The sequence below is a fragment of the Drosophila mauritiana genome, chromosome X (genome assembly GCF_004382145.1).
Source record: "Drosophila mauritiana strain mau12 chromosome X, ASM438214v1, whole genome shotgun sequence".
NCBI lineage: Eukaryota > Metazoa > Arthropoda > Insecta > Diptera > Drosophilidae > Drosophila > Drosophila mauritiana.
Genome location: NC_046672.1, coordinates 9038710 through 9051148, shown reverse-complemented (window position 1 = coordinate 9051148; position 12439 = coordinate 9038710). Strand labels below are relative to the sequence as shown.

General features: G+C 47.3%; 3 protein-coding genes across 7 annotated transcripts; all 3 read left to right on the top strand.

The window, feature by feature from the left end:
* Positions 1 to 354: 354 nt before the first annotated feature.
* LOC117147822 (CXXC-type zinc finger protein 1) lies at positions 355 to 2616 on the top strand. Of its 2 annotated transcripts, XM_033314878.1 has the most exons (4): positions 355 to 478; positions 539 to 672; positions 735 to 1422; positions 1489 to 2616. In XM_033314878.1, the coding sequence occupies exons 1-4, from the start codon at positions 449 to 451 to the stop codon at positions 2560 to 2562; spliced, it is 1926 nt and encodes a 641-aa protein (XP_033170769.1). In that variant the 5' UTR covers positions 355 to 448; the 3' UTR covers positions 2563 to 2616. The 2 variants fall into 2 exon arrangements, with proteins under 2 accessions (XP_033170769.1, XP_033170768.1); XM_033314877.1 differs by having other exon boundaries at positions 355 to 672.
* A 111-nt stretch (positions 2617 to 2727) lies between these two features.
* Positions 2728 to 4545, top strand: LOC117147825 (CXXC-type zinc finger protein 1). Of its 2 annotated transcripts, XM_033314882.1 has the most exons (4): positions 2728 to 3013; positions 3074 to 3207; positions 3270 to 3819; positions 3886 to 4545. In XM_033314882.1, exons 1-4 carry the CDS (start codon positions 2996 to 2998, stop codon positions 4285 to 4287), a joined length of 1104 nt encoding a protein of 367 aa, XP_033170773.1. In that variant the 5' UTR covers positions 2728 to 2995; the 3' UTR covers positions 4288 to 4545. The 2 variants fall into 2 exon arrangements, with proteins under 2 accessions (XP_033170773.1, XP_033170772.1); XM_033314881.1 differs by having other exon boundaries at positions 2728 to 3207.
* Positions 4546 to 5314: 769 nt separating this feature from the next.
* On the top strand, positions 5315 to 12052 carry LOC117147821 (extracellular signal-regulated kinase 7). Of its 3 annotated transcripts, none has more exons than XM_033314874.1 (9): positions 5315 to 5850; positions 5909 to 6099; positions 7476 to 7736; positions 7831 to 8021; positions 8088 to 8294; positions 8378 to 8518; positions 8583 to 8679; positions 8751 to 9202; positions 9927 to 12052. In XM_033314874.1, the coding sequence occupies exons 3-9, from the start codon at positions 7650 to 7652 to the stop codon at positions 11515 to 11517; spliced, it is 2766 nt and encodes a 921-aa protein (XP_033170765.1). In that variant the 5' UTR covers positions 5315 to 5850; positions 5909 to 6099; positions 7476 to 7649; the 3' UTR covers positions 11518 to 12052. The 3 variants fall into 3 exon arrangements, with proteins under 3 accessions (XP_033170765.1, XP_033170766.1, XP_033170767.1); XM_033314876.1 differs by lacking the exon at positions 9927 to 12052 and adding an exon at positions 9336 to 9696 and having other exon boundaries at positions 5325 to 5850; XM_033314875.1 differs by lacking the exon at positions 5909 to 6099.
* The last annotated feature ends 387 nt before the right edge of the window (positions 12053 to 12439 follow it).

Genomic DNA, 12439 nt, shown 5'->3' with positions numbered 1-12439 from the left:
CGATTTTTTTCTATCGAAGTTTAGTTATCGAAAATTACATATATGTTTATATAATGCAACATTCTTGAGAAGTTTTTTTTAATCACATTGTTTCTCTTTCAAGATCTCTATTCAAACTCATAGATCTCGAGCACATTATCGTTTGTTCTTAAGACTATGGAATTAGTTCTATCGATTTTAGTGTTAACTAATATTTATATTTATACACAATTTACAATAAATACCTAAAATTGTTTTTATTGTATAGTCATACATCAATTAAAATCGACATCGTAGTTTTATGTTAAATATTTTTTTTTATTAGACCTCAATCTATCGATTGTCTGAATACATTTCTAGTAGGCTATCGATATTCTTTCATACACCATCACCATCGCGAAAAATATTCCATGAAACTTAATTGACGGATTTAGAGTTGGACTCGAGTTGTCGGGAAGATTGGTGCGAGATGACGGACAAGCGCAAATATAAGAAGACCGTAAGTTTCACCCGTTGCACGGTAATCATATTTTTAACTACAAAGGAAGTTACCAAACAGAAAGAGGAAATCAGGCGGGAGATCGCACGGGAATTCGATTTGCCGGAACGCAAGTCCAAGATAGCCACCATTCTAAAGCAGGAAGACCAGGCGTACTGCATATGCCGCTCCTCCGACTGCTCCAGGTTCATGATGTGAGTTGAATAGCCCTTAAGATCTAGATCCCGCCTAACCGCTTGTCCCCTTCGCTTTCCAGAGGCTGCGATGGTTGCGAGGAGTGGTACCACGGAGACTGTATAGGGATCACCGAGAAGGAGGCTAAGCACATCAAACAGTACTACTGCCGGCGATGCAAAAAGGAGAATCCCGAACTGCAGACCATATTCCGCCTGGTGGCCACCGAACGGGCAGCCGCATCGAACGCCGCCTCTACAAGTCTCAATGCCCCAGGCGTAGGTCCATCGGGCGCTGCCCCTGCTGCTGCACCGGTGGCGCCCGCAACAACCAGCCAGCAAGCGCCGCCACCGACCACTGCGGCAGCAAAGCGCAAGAACAGCAGCGCCCGAGAACCAAAGATGGGCAAACGTTGTGGTTCCTGCGAGGGATGCCGGCGTCCCAATTGCAACCAGTGCGACGCGTGCCGCGTTCGCGTGGGTCACAAGCCGCGCTGTATATTCCGCACCTGCGTTGTCCAGGCGGCGACGGTCTTAAAGGAGTCGCAGCCGACTCAAGCAGGCCCAAGTAGGAAGCGGGAGAAGGCGGCACCCAAGACTCGCAATGTCCAGGTGGGCCCGCGGGCGGCCAGTCCGGAGATATACCTCAACCCGGAGCTACAAGGCATCCGTCAGTGCTACGGACCCAATTGCTGCTCCCATGCGAGGCCGCAGAGCAAGTACTGCAGCGATAAGTGTGGCTTCAATCTGGCCACCAAACGCATCTTCCAGGTTAGTATATTTTTTTGGCCAGACTATGAGACCCCAAATAAACACCAAAGTCCTTTACACTCTCAGGTTCTGCCGCAACGATTGCAAGAGTGGAATCTTACGCCCAGCCGCGCAGCCGAGGAAACACGCAAGCATCTTGATAACATTCGTCATAAGCAGTCCCTGGTGCGTTTCGCACTTGCCGAGCTAGAGAAACGCTCCGAAGAGCTCAACATGGTGGTGGAACGAGCCAATCGAAGCTCTATTGATACATTGGGGTCACAAGACACCGCCGACATGGAGGACGAACAAAGCATGTACTGCATCACCTGTGGCCACGAGATTCACTCGCGCACGGCCATCAAGCACATGGAGAAGTGCTTCAACAAATACGAATCGCAGGCTAGCTTCGGGAGCATATTCAAAACGCGAATGGAGGGCAACAATATGTTTTGTGATTTCTACAATCCGGCAAGTAAGACATACTGTAAGAGATTGAGAGTATTGTGTCCGGAGCACAGCAAGGATCCGAAAGTGAACGATACGGATGTGTGCGGTTCGCCCTTGGTGAACAACGTCTTTAATCCCACGGGCGAGTTTTGTCGTGCGCCAAAGAAGAATTGCTTCAAGCACTACGCCTGGGAGAAGATCCGGCGGGCTGAGATCGATCTGGAGCGTGTGCGTCAATGGCTCAAGATGGACGACCTGATGGAGCAGGAGCGCTTGATGCGGCAGCAGCTCACCTCGCGAGCGAACCTGCTCGGCCTGATGCTACACTCCACCTACAACCACGAGGTGATGGACGAGCTGGTGCGCAAGCAGCAGGAGCATCTGGCGGAGTTCGAAAAGCAAAGGCGACGCCTGGCTCACCAGCAACAGATACAGGCACAGCAGAAACAGTACCAGGAAAAGCAGAAGCTAATGTTGCAGCAACAACAGCAGCAGCAACAACAACAGCAGCAACAACAGCAGCAGCAACAACAGCAGCAGCAACAACAGCAGCAGCAAAAACAGCAGGAGCAGCAGCAACTGCAATTAAAGCCACATCATCTGCAGCAACTTCAACTGCAGCTGTTGCAGAAACAGCAGTTGCACCAGCAGCAGAAGAATGCCCAAATCCCACAGAAAACTCAAATTATCTACCTGCAGAAAAAGCCATAGATTTGTAGTCCTCTAATCATAGCAAAAACTAACAATAAACTGACATGCAAGAAATATTTTTGTACGACAATCCAGTAATCTTGACTGACCCCGCCCCGCAAAGTTTATAGTGTCGCATTTCTACTGGCAACCGCATTGGAAATGTCAGGACTTTGAAAAAGATGGAAGCTATGGAGTAAAGTGGTGAGCAAGACATCAAAACGGATATTAAGCGAGTCTGAACGAATCCGGCTACCTGGGCAATCAAGTAGTCGTGGCGATTTGTGACAGTCGCCCCAGACGAACTGTCAATGCCAGTCGTTGTCCGGAACTTATCGATATCACACTTGACCTTCTGATTCCAAGCCATACCATCTCCATCGCAAAAAAATTCCCTAAAACTTAATTGACAGATTTGGAGTTGGACTCGAGTTGTCGGAAAGATTGTTGCGAGATGACGGACAAGAAGACCGTAAGTTTCACCCGTTGCACGGCAATCATATTTTTAACTACAAAGGAAGTTACCAAACAGAAAGAGGAAATCAGGCGGGAGATCGCACGGGAATTCGATTTGCCGGAGCGCAAGTCCAAGATAGCCACCATTCTAAAGCAGGAAGGGCAGGTGTACTGCATATGCCGATCCTCCGACTGCTCCAGGTTCATGATGTGAGTTGAATGGCCCTTTAGGTCTAGATCCTGCCTATACACTTGTCCCCTTCGCTTTCCAGAGGCTGCGATGGTTGCGAGGAGTGGTACCACGGCGACTGTATAGGGATCACCGAGAAGGATGCTGAGCACATCAAACAGTACTACTGCCGGCGATGCAAAAAGGAGAATCCCGAACTGCAGACCATATTCCGCCTGGTGGCCACCGAACGGGCAGCCGCATCGAACGCCGCCTCTACAAGTCTCAATGCCCCAGGCGTAGGTCCATTGGGCGCTGCGCCTGCTGCTGCACCGGTGGCGCCCGCAACAACCAGCCAGCAAGCGCCGCCACCGACCACTGTGGCTGCGATGCGCAAAAACAACAGCGCCCGAGAACCAAAGGAGTCGCGTCCGACTGAAGTACGCCCACGTAGGAAGCGGAAGAAGGCGACACCCAAGACTCGCAATATCCAGGTGAGCCCGCGGGAGGCCAGTCCAGAGATATTCCCCAATCCGGAGCTACAGGGCATCCAGCAGTGCAACAGACCCAATTGCTGCTCCGAAGCGAGGCCGCAGAGCAAGTACTGCAGCGATGAGTGTAGCGCCAATTTTGCCATCGAACGCCTCTTTCAGGTTAGTATAATTTTTTGGCCAGACTATGAGTCCCCAAATAAACATCAAAGTCCTTTACACTCTCAGGCTCTGCCGCAACAAATGCAAGATTGGAATATTACGCCCAGCCAGGCCGCCGAGGAAACACGCAAGCTTCTTGCCGAGGCAGAAGAGCTCAACATGGACGAGCTAGTGAACAAACAGCAGGAGCAACTGGCGGAGTTAGAGAAGCAGAGGCAACTGATACAGACACAGCTGAAACAGTACCAGGAGAAGCAGAAGCTATGGTTGCAGCAACAACCACAGCACCTGCAAGAACAACACCAGCAGCAGCAGCAACAACAGGAGGAGCTGCAACAACAGCGGGAGCAGCAGCAACTAGAGTTTATGCACCAACTGCATTTGGAGCCACATCATGTGCAGCAACTGCAATCGCAAATGCAGCTGTTGCAGCAGAAGTTTTTGCTGCAGCAGCAGTTGCAAGAGTAGCAGAAGACGGCCCAATTCCCACAGAAAACACAAGCCAAGGACTATCAATAAACTGACATGCAGCAGCAACAATAGTTGCTGCGTTATTACACTTGAAGCCACATCATTTGCAGCAACTGAAACTGCAGCTGTTGTAGCAGCAGCAGAAGAATGCCAAATCCCACAGAAAACCCAAATTATCTACCTGCAGAAAAAGCCATAGATTTGTAGTCCTCTAATCATAGCAAAAACTAACAATAAACTGACACGCAAGAAATATTTTTGTACGACAATCCAGTAATCTTGACTGACCCCGCTCCGCAAAGTTTCTAGTGTCGCGTTTCTCCTGGCAACCGCATAACACGCTCGCCGGCTGTTGAGTCCCCTTCCCGGCCAGAAGGAGGTTGCTACGCGCCGGGATCGTGGGTACGCCCATGTTTGTTATTGAAAACTAAGCATCAAATATGCATTTATTGACAGCAACCTGTCCGTAAAGGGGTATAGGCTACATTGGGCCAGCTCAACCGTGGATGTCATTCACACGGATTACATCAGCATTAAATAATCTAGAAAAGTAGTTAGTTTATTAAATACATTTTCTTAAGCACCTTCCATAGCTTTAGGCTTTTTTTTAAAGATGAAGTATTACATTTAGATAGGTTAATATTACTATATACATTACTAAACATTAAACAAAGTCATGAATTCTTTGAAGTTCGATGAAGAAAAAAAGAATACTCTACGCTCAACATATTTCCAAGATCATATAGGAATAGGCCACCGAGTCCGGATGTTAATATCCGAAACAATGGTTCTGGGTAAATGATATGCACGGCTCACCCGCAGGACTTTGCCGAAGAGCGGGGGGCAACCATTGGAAACGGCAGGACTTTGAAAACGATGGAAGCTATGGAGTAGAGTGGGCATGCAGTAGTGGGGAGCAAGACACCACAAGGGATGTCAGGACAGACAAGTGCAGTCGAAATTTCAAGCGAGTCTGAACGAATCCGGCTACCCGGGCAATCAAGTAGTCATGGCTATTTGTGACAGTCGCCCCAGACGAACTGTCGACAATGCCAGTAGTTGTCCGGAACTTTTCTACATCACACACGACCTTCTGATTCCAAGCCAGGAACGTACACTCGTTTTTTCTATTCGATTCCGAATCTTTTATTTTGTAAAATCGTAACGGGAGCGTGAACGCCGGAGTGCCGAAAGATAACAGGATACGATCCACCGCCATATGGACTCGTCTTCCTCCGATACGCATCTACATTCGTTGATCTAATATATGCTTGTAATTCCAATTCCAAAACTGTGCAAATTGAAACGCGCGTGGTCTGCGAGTGAAACATACAAATTGTCAAGTCGCGGCCGCTGATCCTAAGCTAAGTCGGCAGGATAAAATCCACAAGAGCCGAAAAAAAATTTAAGGACTACTTCATGAGTTGGCAGTGGGAAGCCCTAAACGGACGAAGTAGTATAGATATTGTGTTCGGTGGAGCCCAACACCGGAACGGGATCAAGTAAAGATATTTTTTTCGAGTTTCGTTTCGTGTTCAAGGTCCTGGACTGTACATACAGGTTGGTGGTTCCAAGCGATATATATATATTTATACAATTAATGTGAAACATCCTACAGTTCCGGTTGCATCTTTTGATTCGCGTTGCGTTCGTTACTATATAGTTATTTTTTCTATTTTTATTGTGCAAATTGCCAGTTTACATTCAAGCCACACACACTCACATAACCATCCGACAAGTTGCCGTGCCTCTTCGTCTCCTAGTTAGCCACCATTATACATATCCTGCGAATCCTGCCTCCTTTTACGGGTAAGTGACGTGCTCCACTTGAAAACTTTTGTGCCAAATTCAATCGCTCCGATTTGGCTGTTGTTTTTGATGCTACACTGGCAGACATAATGTAGATTTTAACCTTTCTCAGTCTATTTGATTACTATTTATTTACTAGTTCAAATCATGTGCGCTTGCGCACACTTATGCGCCAGGGTTGCATTTCAAACTTTCCAGCGCAAAACTGGAATTCCTTGGAATAACGGCTCCATTCGAGATCAGATTCTTGCGAATTTCGATTTCGAACTCGATTTTTGTTGAACTGTGCTGGCCTTTGCCATATGAGCGTACTTGTGCCTATTTATTTGTTAAACAAATTCATTTGCCATGCTTTGTTGCTGGTTTTCGTTCTGTCAGATTGCATGCCACGTATTTCCATTTGATTGTTTTGCGGCGTTTCTTGCAGCAACAATAATAAAAAGCAACAATAGCTAAAGTAGGCGCAGTAACAGTAATACAGTAGGCATCCCAAAGAGTGGATGTTCGGGAAGATTTGGTGTTAAGCTTTTTATTAACAGTAATAACTATTTTAGAACATACTGGTTTATAGTGATACAAATAATCTGTAAATAATCGCGTTATAAATGAGAGTTTGAAACATCCCGAGCTTTACGCATAGTTCTCTGCAGCGAGTGCTCACTGTACAGCCGAGCATTCTTACATGACGTTGCCGTGGGCACTTGAGGGTCCACTGTAGGCATTGCCAGGCCATCCAATTGGGGTCTCGTTTTCGCTTTCGCCTTCTGCCCGATCGATCTAACAATAATTCGGTTTCAATCAGGTCCGCCTCGCGATTTATTTATTCGTTTGCTATTTTTTCCCCGCTTTTTATTTGTGCTCCCGTTATGGCCGTTGTTCCGTTTCCGGTGCACTTGCATGCAGAGAGAGAAAAAGCCATGATCCCTTCTCACAATGATCGAAAAATCTTTGTTAGTAGAGGAGAGTACATACATGCATATGTACTTTGGCTAATTATAAGCTTTAATCAAAAAGTAATACAGAAATGTTTCAAATATTGAATATTGTTGAATATCTTAAATACTGAATCTCTTGAATAATCAAGATTTCCTATGCTGTGTGCATTTAATTCATTAACTTTATCTCACACATTTCGATTTCATTCTTTCACTGTGGAGTTTTGCACTGTTATTGTTGGCGTTTCATTTTATTTTACATACTTGATGCCGTTTGCATATGGGAGCAAGCACGCGAGGACGAGGGCCCCAGATGCTCCAGTTGGAGCCGCAAAACAACTTGGGCGCGACTGCCACTGCCACTGCCACGCGCAACAGCAACAGTGCCACAGTGAATGCCAGCTAACTGATAACTCTCGCACTCCATCTGATCGTCCACAGTGAAGCTGCCAAGTGGGGCTGGAGTTCTCGTGGCTCTGCCAGAGTCGCAACCAGGCCAACCAGAAACCAACTGCCGGTTACTCAATTAGCAAAAGAGGCCACAAGGATAAGGGGCAAGGATTGGGATAGGGATAGGGATAAGCAAAGAGCACAGGAGAAAGGGGGCACGCTACGATGGCCAACTATCAAGCTGTCCACGCTCAAGAGCGACGCATCCAAGAGCTGGACCAAACTGTGGAAAGCATCTTCGATGTGCGAAAGGTAAGTCAAAAAATTCGTTCTACGGAAAATGATACTAAAATGAAGTCAAGTGATCATGGGTCGAAACGATTAATAACTTCATTGTCTATCCCAGCGCATGGGTAAGGGTGCCTATGGCATCGTCTGGAAGGCCACCGACAGGCGTACAAAGAACACGGTGGCCCTGAAGAAGGTCTTCGATGCCTTCCGCGACGAAACCGATGCCCAGCGCACCTACCGGGAGGTGATATTCTTGCGCGCCTTTCGCTGCCATCCCAACATCGTCCGGCTGTTAGATATCTTCAAGTAAGTTCTTTCCATGTGGTATTCTATAATGCGCGTATATATGTTATTCCCGTGCATTTACTCCAGGGCCTCCAACAACTTGGACTTTTATTTGGTGTTCGAGTTCATGGAGAGCGATCTGCACAACGTGATCAAGCGGGGCAATGTCCTGAAGGACGTTCACAAACGATTCGTTATGTACCAGCTAATCAATGCGATTAAGTTTATTCACTCAGGCAACGTCATCCACAGGGACCTCAAGCCCAGCAACATCCTGATCGATAGTAAATGCAGGTAATATTCCACTGACAGCAGCATTCAGTATCATCAGTGGACAGTGGACACCATCTCCATCTATGACATTGCCCTATTTGCAGGCTCAAAGTGGCTGACTTCGGCCTGGCCAGAACCCTCTCCTCGAGACGCATCTATGATGATTTGGAACAGGACGGCATGCTGACTGATTATGTTGCCACGCGTTGGTATCGCGCCCCCGAAATTCTGGTGGCCAGTCGGAAGTGGGTACTTTGTTTAGCTTGCATGAACTTACTGAGACTAGCATGTCCTTTTGCCCTTTACCAGCTACACCAAGGGCATCGATATGTGGGGCCTGGGCTGCATCCTGGGCGAGATGATCAGGCAGAAGCCCCTATTCCAAGGCACAAGCACTGTCAATCAGGTAGCAGAGTATCTATACCACTTCATAGTTATATGTACGTTGTAATATACATTCATATATATTTGCCTCAGATTGAGAAGATCGTGACTTCCCTGCCGAATGTGACAAAGCTGGACATCGCTTCGATTGGACCCAGCTTCGGCAGCGTCCTGCTGAGCAGGAATATCCAACGCGATCGCCGCTATTCGCTGGACGAAATGATGAAGAACTGCTGCGACGACGGTATTTCGCTGGTGAAGGCCCTGCTGGTGCTGAATCCGCATAACCGGCTGACAGCCAAGGCGGCCATAAGGCATCCTTATGTGAGTCGCTTCCAATACGCGTCGGCAGAGATGGATTTCCACATGGACATCGTGCCGCCGCTGAAAGATCATATGCGCTATGACATAGACCAGTACCGCAACAGTCTGTACGAACTGATTGACCGGGAGACGAGTGGCAGTGCCCGCACGGTCAGCAATTCCACGTCATCCAGCAATCGAGACGAGTTAGCGAAACCCGTGCGAGTCACGAAGCAAACCAGGTGAGCTGCTCTCGGGGATCTTTGGGGGCTTGGGCTGGGCCGGTTGTTGGGGGGAAGTGGTGGAGGGCTGGTCTAGTCGTTTGTGGGCCGGGCCAGTGGAGGAGCTTTTCTAGCTGCTCGTCTCCTCTTTCAGATTGCGCCGGGCCACCTCCAAAGCCACCAGCACATCCAATCACCGACAGCAGGACACATTCAAGGAGCGGAAGGACTCCTTGGAATCCAGGACAGTTCAGCGCCCAGTGAAGGAGCGACTGCATCGTTCCACGCACCGAAAGGCGCATCGCATGCGCCTCAATAAAGGAGATAGCCAATAGAATACTAAGCTTAATCGTCCTCTAAAAACTCATCAAGTCCAAGGATCTCTTTGTTTGTGAACCCTATTATATGTAAAGATATAGGTGTATCTCAGTCAGTATTCATCATTTCTAGCCACAAATTTCACTTAATCATTCATTTAATAGTTTAAATTGAAAATAAATTAGCAGTAAATATGTCTTAAGAAACATATTATATTAATATTATTATTATTAGGTTAACAACATATTCCTGTTTGTGTGGTATGAGGATGTGAATATTCAAAATTGTAAGTGTGCCTTTAGTTAAGTGTAATATTAGTTCCATGAGGGCAGGCCCACTAAACCCAGCCCAACCATACATACTAACATAATTAACATAACTACCTGGCGAATCACCAGTGTTCAACTCATCCAAATCCCTCCCCCAGGACAATCAGTGCCAAACAATCGACCACGAGCCCGGCGGAAAGGAAGAAGGAGCCATCTTCCGTCGAGGTGACCCAGTCGCGCAGGAACATTAAGCTGCTGGGATCCGCACATAAGGCGAAGTCGACGGAGATCAACCGCACGGAGTCTGCAGTTACGCAAGCCTATATTGCTTCTACTCCTGCGGCAGCTGCTCCTCCTGCTGCTGCTTCTGCTGCTACTGCTCCTGGTGCAGGGCGAAAATCTGGTGAAAAATCTGTGCACAAATGCCGACACAACAATGCGGCGGTCCAACGGGAATTGGCCGCCGTGGCGGTCGCGGCAGCCGTGGTTCGCCGGAAGAAAAGCACATGGCAATCGCAGGCAAAGTCTCAAAGCAAATTCCACACCGAAGCGAAGGCCCATGCTCAGACTACGATTCAGACCCATAAGGACAACATCAAAGATAGCCCCCCGAGGATGATGCAAAAGTCCCAGAGCCAAATGGATGCTAAGGAGCCAATTCCACAGCATCGGTACTCAAACAAGCTGTGCCAAGAGAAGAAATCCAAAGAGAAACACCACAGCATGCTCTGCATCACAAGAGATACGTTTCCCTCAGATGCGAAGCATCGCCAACAGATGGAGATTCTTCAGAGGGAGGAAAGGCGGCAGATGAAACGGGAGCTCGAGCTAAAGGACAACCAGCGCCGCCGCATTGAGGCGGAGAACGATCCCTTGAAGGAGACAACTGAACAGGAGTCCATGACGATCAAGGAGATAAAACGAAAGGTGTGTGAGCATACTGAGAAGAAGGCGGATGAATCGTTGTCCAAGGGTCAGCATAATGATTCGACCACATTTGGCACATGCGTCCGCGAACGGATCCATCACCTGGAGCTAGAGATGGAGAAGTGCACGGAGGAGTTGGTGGATTTTGTCGAGTTGAATGCGGATGTGCTTAACTATGCGAACGTAAGTTCGCACTTGAAAAAGCTGCAGCGGTCAAAGGAGAATAATGAGAAGGATGAGGACGACAGAAGACTTCTGCCGGAGGGCATTTGTGGTCCCGGCTCCCAAAACTACAAGATCTTTCGCCAGGAGCAAGAAAAGGAGCGCCAGCGCCAGGTGCAGGAGTTCTTGGCCCGCGACGAGACCAATGAGTACGATAATCTCGATCTGGACCACGCCTACAGAGCTAAGTACTATACAGCATATAAGGAAATAGGGAAAGAACTCAACCCCGCACCGGACAGTGGGGGACGCGATTCCGGATCGGAGCACTCCCCGGGGCGGGACAACGACAGCAAGTATGCCAACTACTTTCTCAAATCCACCCCACCGAAGCAGATTTGTAAAGATCTGGAGCGAGGGAATGAACTCAATCGGGGGCACGACCGCATATACGAGTTGTTTTGGTTGGAGCAGCGCAGGGAGGAGGAAAAATATCGCCGGATGTTGGCCCAGAATGACCAAGAAGAACTCCCAGTTCACCGCCTCGGGCCGTGCCGCCATCGCCACCACAAACCCAACCAACCAAATGCTCGCTTTGATAACTTGAGGCCCACGGAGGACGACATTCAGGAGGCGGACTCATCGCCGGAGAGCAACTGATATGTCCTTGAATATTTGTCCCAATCTTGACGCAATATACATACATATATTTTGAAACGCGAATGCAATGAGTGAAGATTTTCTGTGTCGTAGAACGTTTCTATCTATCTTGTGTATCTTCTATTGGGTTTATAAAGACAGAACGTTTCTTCGTACAAAAAGCCGCCTTGAGGTCGACCTTTATCACTCTGGCTCAATATTAATAGGTAACATTTAGTTTAAAGGACTGCGAATATAGGAAACTAGGTGGCTTGGTTGGTTTAGCAAGACCTTGATTGATTTATTTTATTGTTAATCTTAGGATAGCCGTACATTTAGACTCGCACACACATCAACGACACAAAATATTACTATGTTTTGATGCATATAAGTTGATCTACTAGTATCATCGCTATAGCAAATTGAACACAATAAAGCTCTATATAGGATTTCTTGTATATAGATCAAAGACAGGTAACTTTTAGAAAGTTTTGGAATTATTCCTTTACCCTATTATGCGGAATTTACAACATAGATTAGACATGGACATGACAATGTGAGGATGGGTGGGTGGGGGCATGGTCGTGTCGACATCCAAAACTTGAAGGCTCCTCAAGTGCTCCTCACTGGCGTCTGTCATAGATAGACTTTGTAGTTCGTTTAGTTAGATTCTAGAGCTATAGTTAGTGTTACACACATGCAACATCATTTGTAATAGAAAACTGGAAATCGGAATAAGAGCCTTCATTTGAGTTCATTCCTAGATTCTAAGTGTATAATTGGAATTTTATAAATACATACATGCACTTAACTATTAAAATGAAAAGTCGTCCTAGTTTATAGTGTTGGCGTGTATATAAAAGAAATTAGATTTGGTTTACGTTCGCCTGTGTTCATCTGCTCCGTACTTCCTGAAATTGGAAGACCCCAACGATTGTTTTGC